At 38.1% G+C, this 16,286-nt stretch overlaps 1 protein-coding gene across 1 annotated transcript in view; it reads left to right on the top strand.

Annotated features, from left to right (window-relative positions):
• mad1l1 (mitotic arrest deficient 1 like 1) overlaps window positions 1-16,286 on the top strand; it is a 94,137-nt gene that overhangs the window by 6,364 nt on the left and 71,487 nt on the right. Inside the window, exons 9-11 of the mRNA XM_037689806.1 lie at window positions 2,962-3,023; window positions 8,243-8,329; window positions 9,049-9,193. Coding sequence (XP_037545734.1) covers window positions 2,962-3,023; window positions 8,243-8,329; window positions 9,049-9,193 — 294 coding nt within the window. The remainder of the gene's footprint in view (window positions 1-2,961; window positions 3,024-8,242; window positions 8,330-9,048; window positions 9,194-16,286) is intronic.

The following is a 16,286-nucleotide window of genomic DNA, read 5'->3' as shown; positions in this document are numbered from 1 at the left end:
TGACTTATAGGCATAAAAGTATGGTATATGATATCAAAGCCTAGGGCTAAATAAGTAATGACTTTCTTCCATCAGGCAGCACTGCTTTAGAAACACTTTAATTCTGTACAAGTCATAATAAAACTAATTTTATATACCGTATTTTTCGTCCTATAAGTCCTGTAAGCTTCATTTCGCTGCGCCGCTCTGGCGAAATGCAGCTAATTTGACCATTGAAGTGCATTTATTAAGTAAAAGTTCAACTGAGACACACCTTTACTATAGTCGAGCTAACAGAAAATAGTTTTTAGGTGTTTAGTTTGTTATATTTCGAAGAAATGGACAGCGAGTTTCCCTCTGCGTGTTCATGTTTCCGCATATCGGCTTTTTTGAAATACAGCTGATGTGACCGTCAAAGAGCATTTATTAAGGAAAAGTTCGACTGAGACACACCTTTGCTATAATTTCGAGCAAACAAATAATTGTTTTTAAGTGGTAATCTTGTTAAATTCTTGTTAAAATTCTCCCGTGCATGCCCCCGCAGCCACCATTTTGCAGCCAATCGATTTTTGGCCCACAGGCCCACATTTCCTGGTTGTCAGTGGTGACGCATAATAGATGCGACACATACGACGAAGCAACTTATTTATGGATTTTTCCACTTTTTTAGACATATTTGGACTGATGCGACTTAAAGGGCGGTGCGACGTGTACGGTGGAAAACACGGTAATGTTTTTCTTAATGGTACCTTACAAGGAGAAATGAGATGATGTAGGTATTTTATGGTATTTATAAAAAATACCATTGCAAAAGAGCGAGCTAAATCCTTTAGAAAACGTTGGAAATGTTTTCAGTAAAGTTTGAAGTAAACTGAGACTTGACGTGTCTTAGCTCCGTAGGCAAATTACTTTATAAATTGGTGGCTTTAATGGAAAAGATCTGATCTCATTTAATCACAAATGAGACCTAGGAGCAGTTAGAAGGGCATTATCATCAGATGCTAGTGGCTGGAAGTTAATAGGTTTAAGATATATTTATGGTCAAGGGCGTTGTAAAGCTATAAAAGTGAGGTCTAGGAAATAAAAATCAATACGAAATCTAACAAGATACATGGAGACAAATACATAGGTGGGATTTATTTAGTCGTTTTTTGTTCAGATAATGAGACTAACTGTAGTGAATTAACTGCAACAAATATGCAAGTTACATTTTATTTTTACTTTTGGGCTGCTGCGATCCTGCATTGCACCTCACACATTTACCATTGTTTCTTGGTCGTAAACTAATTTCTTAGTTTCAGCATTTAAAAAGCTGTCTTGTTTTACTCTGTTTTTGAAGTTGGGTTGTATTTGCTTTTACTTAACACGTATCAACTTTGTTTACGTCTTTACAGACCCTTTCCCAAAAATTAGAATATCATGGAAAAGTTGTTTAACTTCCATAATTCCATTCAAACAGTTAATATTTAATAGAAGATAGATTCAGGGCCCACAATTTAAACAACTTCAAATGTTTATTTGTTTAATTTTTCACAATTTGGGCTTCCAACTCATGAAACTCAAGAAAACAGGATTTCAAAAAATTAGAATACTGTGAAGACATCAGCTCAAATGTTGCAGGGCATGAATGTTTTAAACTGAGTGTGACACGCTAATCATCTACTAAACTCAAAGCACCTGCACAGGTTTCCCCAGGTGTCAATGAATTGCTTCAGTTTGGTTCTCTTGTCTCAGTTCGGTTCAGTATGGGAAAGACTGCAGACATAACAACTGGCCAGAAGACCATCATTCATACCCTCCATAGGATGGGTAAGCCACAAAAGTTCATAGCTAAGGAGGCTGGCTGTTCACAGAGTGCTGTGTCCAAGCATATCAATGGAAAGTCTAGTGGAAGGGCAAAATGTGGCAGGAGAAGATGCACCAGCAACAGAAATGACCATGTGCTTCAGCGGATTATCAAACGGAGAAGATTTCAGAATCTGGCAGTGATCCAGAAAGAGTGGAATGAGGCGAGAGTCACAGCTTCAAAAACCATCACATTCAGACACATCCGGGAGATGGGCTACAACTGTCGGGTTCCTCTGTCCTCTGTTCTAATGAAAGTAAAGTTTGTCTTTCATTTGGAAATCAAGGTCCAAGGGTTTGGAGGAAGAAGGGTGAGGAACAGAGCCCATACTGGTTGAGGTCTAGTGTAAAATATCCAATCAGTCATGATTTGGGGTCCAGGTGTTGGTAAACTCTGCTTTCTTAAATCCAAGGTCACTGCAACAGTCTACCAGAATGTGTTAGAGAACTTCATGATTCCTTCTGCTGAGGATCTGTATGGAGATGCAGATTTCTTCTTCCAGCAGGACCTGGCCCCTGCCCATGCCGCCAGAAGCACCAAAACCTGGTTTGATGCCCACGTCACAGTGCTTGACCAGCCAGCCAACTCGCCGGACCTAAACCCCGTTGAGAATCTATGAGGTATTCTCAAGAGGAAAATGAGGGGCACCAGACCCAACAACAAAGAAGAACTGACAGCAAGCATCAAGGAAATCTGGGCTTCCATAACTCCCAGTCAATGCCACAGGCAGATTGCCTCAATGCCACGTCGCATCGAGGCGGATTCTCAACCAAGTATTGAAGAATGATATGTTGTTTTGAAAGTACCATATTTTGATTGATTTGTTGTGATGCTAATTTCTTTCTTTTTTCTGCAAAAACTGAGAAGCCGTGTGGGCTGATTTCTTCACAGTATTCTAATATTCTGAAATCCTATTTTCGTGGGTTTCATGAGCTGGAAGCCCAAAATATGTAAAATAAACAAATAAATACTTGTAATCATTTAAATTGCGGGCCCTGAATCTATCATCTATTAAAGATTAACTTTTTGAATGGAATTATGGGAGTTAACTTTTCCATGATGTTCTAATTTTGTGGAAAGGGTCTGTAGTTCTGATATCAGTAAGGCTTTAACTTTATGTTTGAATCTTATTTTAGAGGCTGGCTGAGAAGCTGCAGGCCTGGGAAAACCTTGGACAATCCACTGGACTCAACATAAGGTCAGCCATTGTATAAAAATGTGCCTGATTGTATGGAGGGTACACAAGTTTACCTTCTTATTAACTGCTTTTAGTGAAATACAAAAAATACCCACTAGATGGTGCTTTGGTCATTTTGTAAAAATACTCCTCAGTCATTGTTCCTTCAGTGTGTACAGTCATGCTTTATTTTCATCTGCATGTACATTTGTTAGATTTGTAATTCAGGTAAATTATTAATAGAAGAACAAATGCACATTTTCTTATGATCTCTGGAAGAGGATCTGACAAGTTGTAAACATCGCAAATGTGCATCACATGCATATCTTTAGTATTTTATTGCATTTTTTATGATTAACTCCAGCTATGGTGGAACACATCCACACACTATATCAAGTGTTTGTTTTTTACCATTTGTCAGTGAGCATGTGTAGCACAGGTGTTAGACATTCCTTTTGGGCAGAAAGGTAGATGCCGGCACACGATGGAGTGCAAAATAAAGTGAAACCTGTCTGCCCTGGGAACCAGTCGAATTGGAGACCTCATGTTTCATTTGCTTTGACAGAAAGCATCTGGTATGCCTTATGCTTTTTCATCTGGCTTTGCCCTGGTCAGACCGAAACCAGTGGTTTATCTAATAAAAGACGAAGGTTTGATATGAGACCTCATGAAGGGGCAACGCTGAGGCACGTTGCTCTGCACCGTCTCTTGTGTTTTGCTGCTTCGTTGTATCCAATTGAGTCCAGAGTTTTAGTTTTTGCCTTTCCTCCTAAAAAATTAATTTGGGAGATGAGTTCACATTATAGCATTTGGATGTCTACCAGAATGTTTGGCCAAAAGTGCCCCCCCCCCGCCCCCCCACACACACACACACCATTTGAAACTCATTTCAAATTCAGGTGTTTAGACTTCATGTTATTTACTGCCTGAGTGCAGTTCATTTAAGCTAAAACAACACGAAACAAATCACACAAGTCTGCTGGATTCCATTCACTTGAAATACTAATCCAGCGTAAATTACCAATTAGAAACCCCTTTAAGCTGTTTACTAAATGATCAAATTGTTTGTGGTCAAGGTTTCTTCTGGTAAACATAGAAAAGTGTGTTTCAGTCAGCTGTTTGTTTATCTTTATTGCTCTCTGAGGACCAGTGCTGTGTGAAAATGAGTATCGACACAGATTTCTGCTCTTGCAGGCTTTAAAACTCGTTGCTTCATGATTTCAATGTACAGACTCTTGTCAGCCACAAATTGTATTTCTCAAAGTTTTTTTTGAGAATGCTTAAATTTGATTAAAGTAAAACAAACCAAACGTGTGTTTTGCTACTTATAATTGACAAGTGTAATGAAAATGGATGATTACGCAGTAAAAACGTAATATCTCAAGACAAATTGTAAAGTGAAAATACAAGAGATAATGTTGACTCTGAATCAGTCCAAAGCAGGGTCCATGTCTGAATAATGCAGAATGCAGGCAGAAGCAGGGATTTAATGTGCTTTGATGGCCATGAAAGGACAAACACTCCCTCAGCTCTGATCTTCTGCCCCCTTTTACTCAGCCGCGTGCGTCCACTGACCGTTAATAACTATATAAGCAGTCAAAGCTTAATTTAAAATGGTGGGGGCTTTTTCGGGTTCAGACCGGTAATTACTGTATTTTCTTGCGTATAAGTCGCTCCGGAGTATAACCGCTGGCCTGTCGCGTTTATTATGCGTTCATTTAATGGTCAAAACAGCTTCATTTCTCCTTGGCAGTGTGGCGCCATCCGTCCGTCCATCGTAGCTGGAGCCACAAGCTCTCCAGCGTTCCTCTGCTTGCACCAGCTGAGTGAAGCGAGCACGCACGGAAGGACTCGCTGTTGCAGTTCTTCAAAATTTAAAGCGTCAGTCAAAAATTGCGTTAAGAATATGGGAAAAAAAATTATATAAGTCCCTTCGGTGTATAAGTTGCAGGACTGACAAATCTATGCAAAAATTGTGACTTATATGCTGGAAAATACGGTACTGTTAATTAATCGAGTGGAGTGGGGTTCGGAAATGATGGCTATAGGCTGGAGCCGGGTCAGGTCGGATTTTTTGGACCCGAATGCAACTCTAGTCCAGTTAGTCCAGTTCCTCGGCGATCACTGAGCAGGCCAGGCCACCGGGAAATTTCCCAGTGCTCCTGATGGTCAGTCCGCCCCAGGGATTGGCTCAGTAACTAGCATCAGTCTGTCTGCTCTCTTTCGCTGTGCTCTTTTAGAGCGTTTAGAGTTGAGAACATTAAGAACATTGCAAAAGTGTGTGAAGGGTTTATAAAGCTTATGAACAATATATAAATACTAAAATAAATATAAATCCCTGCTTTGCAGATTTTCACCTATCGCGGGGGTGTCTGGAACGTAACCCCCCCACGATAGGTGAGGGACTACTGTATTATGAGTGTTTATGTTTGTGTGTGCTGTATGTACAGGTGCTTTTACAGTACAAACTTGATCTTCATGCATCATGAATGTTTTTTTTTTTTTTAACATTTCATTACTGGAACAACATTGAGCATCATAAGTAGCAACATTTTTATTGTTGTACTCGTAGTATGTAAGTCTTGTGTCAACAGAATCCATAGAATTAAACATATTACAAAACTCAACTCTCTTCCCTAAATTTTTATTTTAATAATTGTGTAAAGAACACTTTTCTACTCTTCTATTCAGTACAGACTTTTATCTGGTGTGCTGGGTAAATGAATAATTTAGGAAACATAAAATTTGTATGTAACATGAGGTTTTCCCAAAATTTGCCTTAAGCTTTAGTTTAGGGAAAAACATCTTTGTATATCAGAAAAAACATGAACTGTGGGAAACACAGTTTGTCTTGGTTGTTAAATGTTTTATAAAAAGCAGCTCACAAGACATAACCCGCACTGTAAAATAAACCGTGTTTATTTTACTAAAGGGACAGTTTTAAACTAGCCTCAATGCCGATCGCCATCCTCTGACAGTTTATTTACTCTTGAAACATCTTGTAGTTATTCACTTCTCCCCCAATAGGGACTTGGTCTGTAACCAAACTGTGATTTCACCATGTCAGCAGAGTGGATTGTCTTGTAAAGTGAAAAATTAAAGTAGGAAAGTAAACTCAGGAAAAGTTTCAATCTCTCTGTGCTTAGAGACGTGTATAAAAACATCCGCTGTTACATAATATTACAGCTATTGTATGATTGAGAAATGTGCATTTTACTTAATTTTTTTTGTACCTAAAACCCGAGCTAGTTACAATTACGTAATAGAAGTGGTATTAAACTGACAGGCTGGTTTTTACTCGGCTAAAGTTAAAATTGATCGTTCATCTTTTTCCTCGATACATTTGCTCTTTTTATTACCGGTACGCATCTTGGAAGACCGCCAAGTTGGAAGCTCAACGCAAAAGTCACAAACATGTCGCAAATTAGACTGCAGCAACTGGTTGATACCCAAAATTTTAGTTGTCCTGGCTGAACAAAATGAAGGCATGAATTATTAGTAGTCCCTCGCTTATCATGAGGGTTACATTCTGGACACACACCCCCACCCCCCCCCACCCCGGCGATAAGTGAAAATCCGCAAAGCAGAAATGACGGATTTCTGAGTTGAAACAACATCCCCAAACTTTTCAGTCAACTAATAAATTTAAATCAACTAAACTAAAGCCAAAGTTGGTATAGCAAGTTTATTACTCAACATAACTTGATAATGCTTATTCACTCAACTTAAAGTTTTTAATTGAGTCACTTTCCGGTTCGGCGGACCTACCCTGCCTGTTCTGCTTCATTTCTGGTCTGGTTCTGTGCAGCCTTTGAGCACTGAAACGCATTTTGGAGGGAGCCAGACCTTCGGATGGCCAGCACGGGACCCGACAGTAGGCCAGTTGAGTCTGATGTGCTCCGGAGAGAACGCCGAATGTATGGCGGTGCCTCTCCACTCAGAAGTCCTCGTGGGCCGGCAAGCAGCTCTCAGATTGACTGATGAGTCTAGAGGTCTGGTTCTGCTTCGGTTCCCGGTGGGTCTCATGTGGCTCTGCATCCTCTGGGCGCTGAAATTACTGTATGGTTAAGGACCAAACTTTTCCAATCCTATCAAAACTTTCCCTCTAGTCTTCCAGCAGAAGGCAATGGCGCTTCTGGGAAATGTAGTCGTTACGGGCGGAGATACAGCGTAGGCTTATTGAGAGAAAACTGCAAAACGGCGTCGCCTGTCTGAAGTATTTTATTTTTCGTTAACTTTTTACTGTACAGTATCCAGTACTGTCCCAATCACGTGAGTAATATTAAAGCTGACAATCGTGTCGTGCACAATTTTTTTCTTTTTCTCGTGTCTTTTACTTTGAAAAATCGTGAGAATGAGTCCGTGAACGTCGAACCGCGACGTAGCGAGGGACTACTGTACTTATTTAAAATAAACGTTTTAACGTTGCAAATGCAATTAATTAAATGGAAGAAACTAGCTCCAAAAAAAGTATGGTATCAAAAATGTGGGTATTTTATGTAAGATTGCAGAAGCTTAAATCGTTATTGAGGCATCCGTGAAAGTCAGGAGGTCCAAAAAGTACTATGTCTGATTTTGTTCTTGTTCATTAGGTTTGAAAAAGCTGAGAACCGTCCATGATTTTGAGTTCTCGGCATAATCTGATAAAGCCTTCAAAGGAACTGCAGCTTTCACTTTGAGGGGAAGATAGATCTGTGAATTATCAGCAGAGCAGTGGAATAACATTTCATATTTCATAACGATAAAACTGAACAGGAGCATGTAAAGGTGGGGGAAATTAATAGACCCAGAATGAACCTTTGGAGAACTCCCAAGTGTAGCAGAAGCTGTTAAAGATGACAAACCACTCATTCGGGAAATAAAAAATACTTTTTTGCTCCTGCTTTTAATTCCAACACTGCTCCAGTTGTAAAAATTAGAATGATCGAATGCATCAAAATATGTTCTTAGTTGTAAATATATGTATATACATGTAAGTGTGCACACTCACACTTTACATACTTTAGAGTACTTCTGTTCATCCCACTGAGTATGTGTTATAGAATAAAGACCAGTGTTTAACCCCTGCTCTCCTCATTTGTACTTCTGCTGTTTGTCTCAGCTTCTTTTCCAGAAAATATGGAAACGGTGTTGTTCTTATTTACTCCGTCTTTTCTGCTTCCTAAGCCTTATTGATTTTTCATCGCGTTGGTTCGTGCACGCGTGTGTGTTAACCAGCCCTTCGTTGTGTCTGTCTGCAGGAAACCAGAGGATCTGTCCAGGGAGGTGATTCAGATCCAGCAGAGAGAAATTGCTCTGAAAGAGCAGAACTATGCACTCAGCAGCCGGTAACACACACAGTCTGACTCGCACATAAAATCCCTCTCTTCACTGTCAGACTTATTCCTCTCATTCTGCTCGCCTCGCATGTCTCTCTCCCTCATGTATCTATTAGAGCATATCTCTTAGAAGTCGTTAATTGTCACAAAGTTAATTAAACTGGTCCTGACTCTGATAGCACTCCTGACAGTAACCATTGGTGTGTGTGTGTGTGAGTGAGACGAGGAATTCGCTAATTAAACTCGTCCTGTTTAGACAGAGGTTGGGTCTGCAGGGAGGACTGTCTGCATCCTCTGATGTATTCTTGCTGCAGTCGAGTCCAGCTAAGAAAGCTTCTGTTGGTTAGCGAGCATTTTTCTTCTGCTGCCTGGTTTGAGCTCATGAATTATTAGAAACCTCAAAATGTGAAGGGATGAATGTGGAAAGGTGGAGCCAAGGAACCTTTGGGTGCAATTATTGCCCTTCTATATAATTATTGTCCTATTGATCGGACGTGCCGCAAATCATTTTTACAAATGGTCCTTGGACCTTTGTCTAGAATTTATTTGATGTCAGAAAGGTAAGGAGTCTGTTAGGGATTATTATTATAAACTGACATTAAATTGCTTTTTTAAAATCGCCTGAACATTCATCCCTTATCGTTCTTCCATTTTTTATTACTCTGGGTTTTTTTTTTTTTTTACACTTACAATTATTTCCTGCATGTTCATTTCTTGTGGTCGGTCAGTCTGAGGAGTCTGGAGCGTTTGCAGTCGGAACTTGGTGCAGAACTGACCCAGCAGAGCGGCAAGACTCTGGAGGAGCAGAAAAAGAGAGAGGCCCAGGATTGTCTCGTCCGTCGACTCCAGAGACGAGTGCTGTTGTTAACCAAGGTAACGAACAACAACAACAAAAAGAACAAAACAAGCATACAAACACAAGCACTAGAAATTCAGCAGCTTACTTTAAAACTTTGGAAACATGGGAGGAGATTTATTTTGAAGGCCAGAACAAAGTGTACAATTTTGATTTCGCCATTTACTTCTCCCAATGGACCAACAAATGTCATGTGACTGCTTTGTGTGTATTTTGTGCTTCTTTCCACTTTGCAGTACTTGACTAGAGCCCCCTGTGATATTGATTTCTCGGTGTGCATCATGCGCAGTCTGTTAGTTTACAAATCATACAAGCACTCATGAACGCACATATTGTAATCAATAAACTGGATTAGATATGTCTGAGTCAATCATTGTTTTGTCAGAGGTTGTCTTTTATCGTTTCAACTCCAGCAAGTCTTGGGTTGTGATTGTGCAATATTTTAGATTTTCTTCCAACCAGTTTTTGTTTTTAGAGAAAACATTTGTTAATCTGTTGCTGTTGAAAATAAGAAATGTAAAGAATTTGATCTTTTTTATTAAGGCATGCATTCTGAGCATCAACAGCAGCCAAATATTCACTGAGTTGCATTAACCTATTGGCTGTAGTTACAGATGTTAATGCTTCTCACCAGGACATGCATATATTCCCAACTGCCCAAGTGGTTTGACTCTTTTATTCATCACTTTTTCTTTCATTCATTTAGTAAAAATCAAGGAAAGGACATCTTACTAATGGATTAAATATGATGGAGCAGGAACCAAAGTTATATTTATTATTATTCATTGTTTTATTAGGATTTAATGTAGACGGCTCTTATTAAATTAGTTTCTGGGTAAAATGGCTTCTTGAGGGCTTTTTTTAAATTATAATAAATGCACCTTATAAAGATGTTTTGTAGCTACTGCATTTGTGTGTCTCTTAGGCTGCAGACCTTCACAATAAGACTTTCAACAATAACTAAAGAAATTGCATTTCCTGCGAAGATGCAGTGTGAATGCTTATTGTAAAAGCGTTTGCTGAAAAACAGCTGAAATTAGCTTGAAAATGTGCTGAAATAATAATAATAATGTCATCACAATGTCAGCACTGTATGTTTCCATACAATGGCGAAATTAGTCTCTGCATTTAACCCATCCACCACCAGGTGGTGCAGTGGGCAGCTATTGAAAGCGCCCAGGGGACATTTTGGGGATGAGACGTGCTGCCCAGAGACGCCACGTGATGTGCAGTGACTGGGGATCGAACCTGGGACTTTCGGGTCCCAAGCCGGCTGCCCTGCCTCTACACCATCTCGGCCCCCTGTAGCTTAAATGAAAGAACGAGCCTAAATTAGCAGAATAAAACAGAAAGAACACAGATTTGCTGAATTAGGTTTATTTAAATAAGCAGAAATGAGCACAAAAATTAGGAAATCAGCTAAAACTGCTAAAATCAGCAAAAAAAAACCACATATAAAAAGTAGCTGAAGGAAGTAAAGAAGGAAGTAGAAAGAGCTGAAAGGAGCTCAAAAGATGTGGAATTAGCTGAAAAAGCTAACATTTGCATAAAAACAGCTAAATAGTAGCTGAAATAGCAGAAAAAGCTGAAACTAGCTGAAAAAGCTGAAAGGAGCTTAACAAGCTGAAATTAGCAGAAAGACGTTAATTAGGTTGAAAGTAAAAAAGTTTTGTAAGCTCAATCATCCAGGTAGATAACAACAAAAATGGTTAAATCATGTCATCTGGACCTGTTTCTTTAAGTGAAGAAACGTTTCATCCCCCATCCAGAGGACTTCACCAGTCTGCGGCCTGTCAACCAGTTCTGTCCCATAGGTAGCTCATTGCTGTGTTTCAAGCCAACCTCCTGTTGAAATCTCAGAAGCAGCTTTTTGTAACACATGCAAACAGAGAACACCCAGCAGAAAGTAGCAGGAATTCTCAAGAAAAACTTTAATTTATCTGAAAACAGTTGAAATTGGTTAAACATTTTTGAAAAAGGTAGCTGAAAAGGTAGACGAGCTTAAATTAGCAAAAGAAGGCAGAAAGAACACAATTGCCCATATAGACTGAAAGAAGCAGAAATGAGCACAAAAAGTAGAAAATATCTGGAAAAAAGTTGAAATTAGCAAAACAGCTGAAAAGTAGCTAAAATGGCAGAAAGAAGCTGAAATTACAAGGAGGAAGTGGAGAGAACACATTTTTCCTGAATTGGGCTGAAAAATGTTTAAATTAGTGCAAAAATATGGAATTTGCTGAAAAAGCTTAAACTAGCATAAAACAGCTAAATACGGGTAGCTGAAATAGTTGAAAAAACTGAAACTTGAAGTTAAAAAGGGCATAACAAGCTGAAATTAGCAGAAATATGTTAGAAGAAGCACAAAAATGTTGTAGTTAACAGAAAGAATCTGAAAGGATCACAAAACAGCTGAAAAAAGCAAACAGCTGAAATTAACTGAAAGTAACTGAAAAAAGTTTACATTTGCACAAGGAAGCTAAAAGAAGTTGAACCAGAACAAAATTTTAATGGAGCAGTAAAAGGTTGTAAACACATCTAAAGAAGTAAATATATGAAGAATGTAAAATGAGCTAAATTCATTTCATATTAGAAAAAAAATGGCAGAAAAAAGCTAAATGTTTCAAAAAGCTAAAGTTGCACCAATACCAAAAGTCATAGCAGGATTGTCCTGAAAGAGCTGAATGTTTTGATTTACGATTTGTTGAATAGCTTTAAAACTGTGGGACAAGAATTGCGCTGACAAACGTACGTAAGAAAAATGGATCACAATAGTGTGAATGCTTCACGCACAACTAGCCTGACGACGAGCTTTATTCTCACAAGTGCAGCGTTCCTTTTCTACAGGATCTTTGAAAACACTCGGGACAGTATGTTGTGGATTTTGTCTGGGGGTTTTAGTCAGTAAATTCACACTCACAGGCTTGAAGTTCCTTCCCTCAGACATAAATAGCATTTTTGTCATCATAGCGTTAACATTTATTATTTAATTAGTTTAATATCACAATCACTTATCAACATAGTTGTCAGACTTCAGCCTTCATCAGGGCCCGAGAGTTTGGTCATTAGAAGGTGCAGTTTGAATTGATGCCATTTTGTAGTCAGACACATTATTTCCTTGACAGTTCTGCTGCAGTTCCACGTGGATGTTCAAGTCGTGCATTTACCAAGTTACTGTACTACACATTATTGTACTCACTTTAATTTGAGCTTCCTCAGTAGCTGTGGCTGTATTTTGGTTGTGTTCCATATCGTCTTACAAACTTGAAAGAAGAGTCGTCAAATGTCCTACGCAAAAGCCCTTGTTGTAGGCAAGTTACCCACGAGACCGTCGTTCTGCTACAAAATGGTTCGCTGCTAACAAGTGGAAGTGGACGTGCAAAATGAGCAAAGCATCTTACTATAAAGCGTTTTAACGTTCACCATGCAAATAGAAACACACTAAAACCAGACAATGGTGAATAAATGTTCTCAAGTTCTTCCAAGTTTATTGGCCTCTTATAGATGCTGCGTGAACATTTTTAGTTTCTTAGTCTTAGTGTCACAACTAGAGAATGTTATATATATATATTTTGTTTGTTTTAATATTTAAAGATGTTCCAGCTTAATCAAGATAATTAAAAAAAATACGGTAGACCAACAATTTCTCACCTTTATGAATCTGTAACCAGAAAAATGTTATATTTCCTATATTTATATATATATATTTAAGTGTATTAATATTTGTGATTGTTCAGTTTGTTTTGCATTTACGAGTGACATCATAGATCAACTAATCGCTCGACCCTTAAATGTACAGATAATAATCTTGCTTTTTCACTCAAGACACACTAAGACACATCTTCTGGCTCAACGGTACCTTACGCTTTAGCGTTTGCTTAGCAACTTTTTTAGTTCCTGAGCTGAAAATACAAAGGAGAAAAAAAAAATCACAGATACACAACCTCTATGTTTTTCCATTCTTTGTAATAAAAATGATTTTTATCTGTCTCTGCCACAAGGCTAACTCATATTTGAACTACCACTGGTCTGCCTATACACTATATATGTGTACATCCCTCTATGGGACAACTCTGTGAACCATTAGTGGCACGACCATATCTTGATGCAGTTGATAAATTGGTTGACATAACAGAAAAAAAAAAATCAACTATACAGTAATGATGGTTTTATCTCTGTGCCCTCGTTCTCCCGGTTCATTTTAAATTAAATGTTGTTTTTTATTGAAGAGCTGAAAGATTTTTGATTAAGATTGAGTAAATTATTTTGCACCTTAATAGACAGTAAACAGCCAAAGGGTCTGCTGGTTTGTTTTTGCAGCAAACACTGACCTCCAAATGTATTTCTAGACTTCCACTTGTGTTCATACTGATGTCCTGTTCGTCTTTCTATTCTTCCTCACATGACGTACTGTGCAGTTTTGTGTGCGAGTTGAGAAAAAGAAAATGCTGCTTTGTAATTAGGACATACAGTCTGTTGTTATCTGAAGTAGTTTTTAGTTGCTGTATTGATGGTATTACCTTACTTAAGCCTGAATTTAATACACTTTTCTAAATTTCCCTGGTAATTTTGCTTTCAGTGTTTCTCCAAAAGGATGCTCTTAAGTAGCCTGACTAGTCGTGAAATATTTATTAATAGGCTGACTGTCACGAAAGGCCACCTGTTGCTCTTCATAACACAAAGTGGACTGAACGTTTGAAAGAAGGGGAGGAGATGCTTTGATTTACTAGTGTTTGACTGTATATTTTCATTAATGATGACACTGTTTGACGAAATGTAAACACTGTTTTTGCAGAAGATGGGAGCCAATACAGATTTATAAATTAAGTTAACTGAGTTGAAATTTTCTCATTATCCTAAATGTTCTGTTGTGTTTAATAGCAAATGGTAATTTCCACTTTGTCCACACAATTTAAGTTGTAGGCATTTTCACTCCCTCTCCTTTACATTTATAAAGCTGCCAGAAAGCCCATTATTCATTATAACAATGAGACCAGTGGTTCGTTTTCAAGTTCAAGTATTTACAGTTATTCGCATCACGTGGTACATGAGGTGGAATGAAATTGAGTACCCAAGGTCCCAATTACACCTAAAAATAGCAAAAATATAAAGTATGAAAAGAAACGGTATACAAGGATCTAAGATATACGCTAAGATATACGCTAACGAACGCTAAACAATAAGTTAAAATGTCTAAGATATACGCCAAACACTAGTAATGTAAAATAATCCGGTAAATTAAACAGCAGCCCGAACATGAGTCTGCAGTGAGCAGTTGGGTATAAATGAATACAGCAGCATGAGATAGTCTTAACAACATACGGTAGATAGTCTTTACGCTTTTACAAGGGATGGGTGCCTTTACCTTAGCATGCTCTGGCCTTCTGTTTTGAAATTTGCTGCCAGACTGTATCTTAATTTTTGTTCTGAGCTTGAACCGGTTAAAAGTATTTTTCATACGAGACAACAATTAGATTTATTTTATTTTACCTAACGAGGAAACAAAGATCAGAGGATCAGTTTCAACTCTAAAGAAAAATCAGAATTTTAAAATGATCTCATCGTATTGGAGACAAAAATGGAGACATGTCATTTGTAAACGGCTTTTAAACTGATTTTATTCCTTTTTTAACTAAACCCAAATATTGTTTCAACAAAAAAGTATGTCTGTGGGAACATATTTTATGAGAGGAAATCCAGATTAGTGCAACAGTAATCCAAAGTTTCTTCTATTTCTGTCTGAATTTAAAGATACATACTTGATATTTATTAACACAATTTTCCAGTCTTATATAACATATTAGGACGTTACTTAGATTTAGGTGAATCTGACTACGTAAATGTTTTTCGATAATGTTGCCTGGTTACAAAGTCATGGTCAGCTGTTTCGTGCCTTTGCTGCTTTGAATTATTATTTTTTTTGTCTTGGTTACCAGAGAGACAGCATATTCATATGATTGGCTGTCTTAAAAAGTTACATCAGTAATGACACAAACTTCTCACGGAATTTGATTTTGAAAGATGCTTTCATTAGCAGTACAAAAGTAGTTTAATAAAAAGCGAGCGCCAAGGCTTTTTTTTCATGCGAGCTATTGCAACGAGGGTCTCTTTAATTGTGAACATTCATTCATTCAACCTTTATTTGAGCAGATAAGTCGCATTGAGCCTCGAAGACTCATTTACAAGTGAGACCTGTTTGGACAGACAATAAAAGTGATGAAAAATGACACACAGGGTTTGGGAAAATGCAAGTGCCTATAATGAAAACTTTTGTGGATACACTGATGCACTATTTCTTGAGAAAAGGTTTGTATTGTAATTCTGTTAATAGTTTTAATAATAATAATATATAATAATACTTCATAATATAGTGTACAATTTTCAACGGAGAAAATGTAATGGGCACGATTATGCTAGTAGTGGAACTAACTTTCTGTTTATTGGGTTAGTGCTTTTGCTAACTTTAAAAACCTTTAGCGGAACTAGCTTCCGCTAAGTTTAAATCTGGTCAACTCAAGTCAGCTATTTTTTTTTAAAGACAGTTCTCCACTCTAAAAGCATGCAGGAGAATGGTGATTTTCACAGAGCGATACTATGCAGAGCTAAGCAAAGCACCACCCAGTGATTTTCAGGATCACCATCCTTGCAGCGTCCCCCCCCACCATACCTACAGTAAACAGTCTTTGTCTCATGGTGTCATTTTATAGCCAACAACAAAGACTTTAACATAAATGTCAAACCAAACCAGAACAGGTAAATAACATGAAAAAAACTTTCACATTCAGAAACATTGTAAACAGTTTGCACACATAATTCCTACCCAGCATGCTTTGTAACTCTCACACGGTCTCTGGGACATAACTGTCACACATGATTTCACACATTTTTACCTTAAAACAGATTTATTACAGTGAGAATATTGATGATGAGACACAGCAACTTTGTAGTTGGTTTTTAAAAGCAGTAAGCCACAAAGAGGATTGCCAAAGTGAGTTACCGTAATTCATTATAGTAAATGACACGAGGGAGACGTCCGGCACATGTTTCATGTGCCACTCGGCTTCAGAACAGCAGAGTTCTGCTCCACCTCTTTGTTTCTGATGGACCAGATTCATT

Source organism: Nematolebias whitei, chromosome 16 (assembly GCF_014905685.2).
Source record: "Nematolebias whitei isolate Nwh7 chromosome 16, NemWhi1, whole genome shotgun sequence".
NCBI lineage: Eukaryota > Metazoa > Chordata > Actinopteri > Cyprinodontiformes > Rivulidae > Nematolebias > Nematolebias whitei.
The sequence above is the reverse complement of the archived record's forward strand: the minus strand, read 5'-3'. Positions and strand labels throughout refer to the sequence as shown.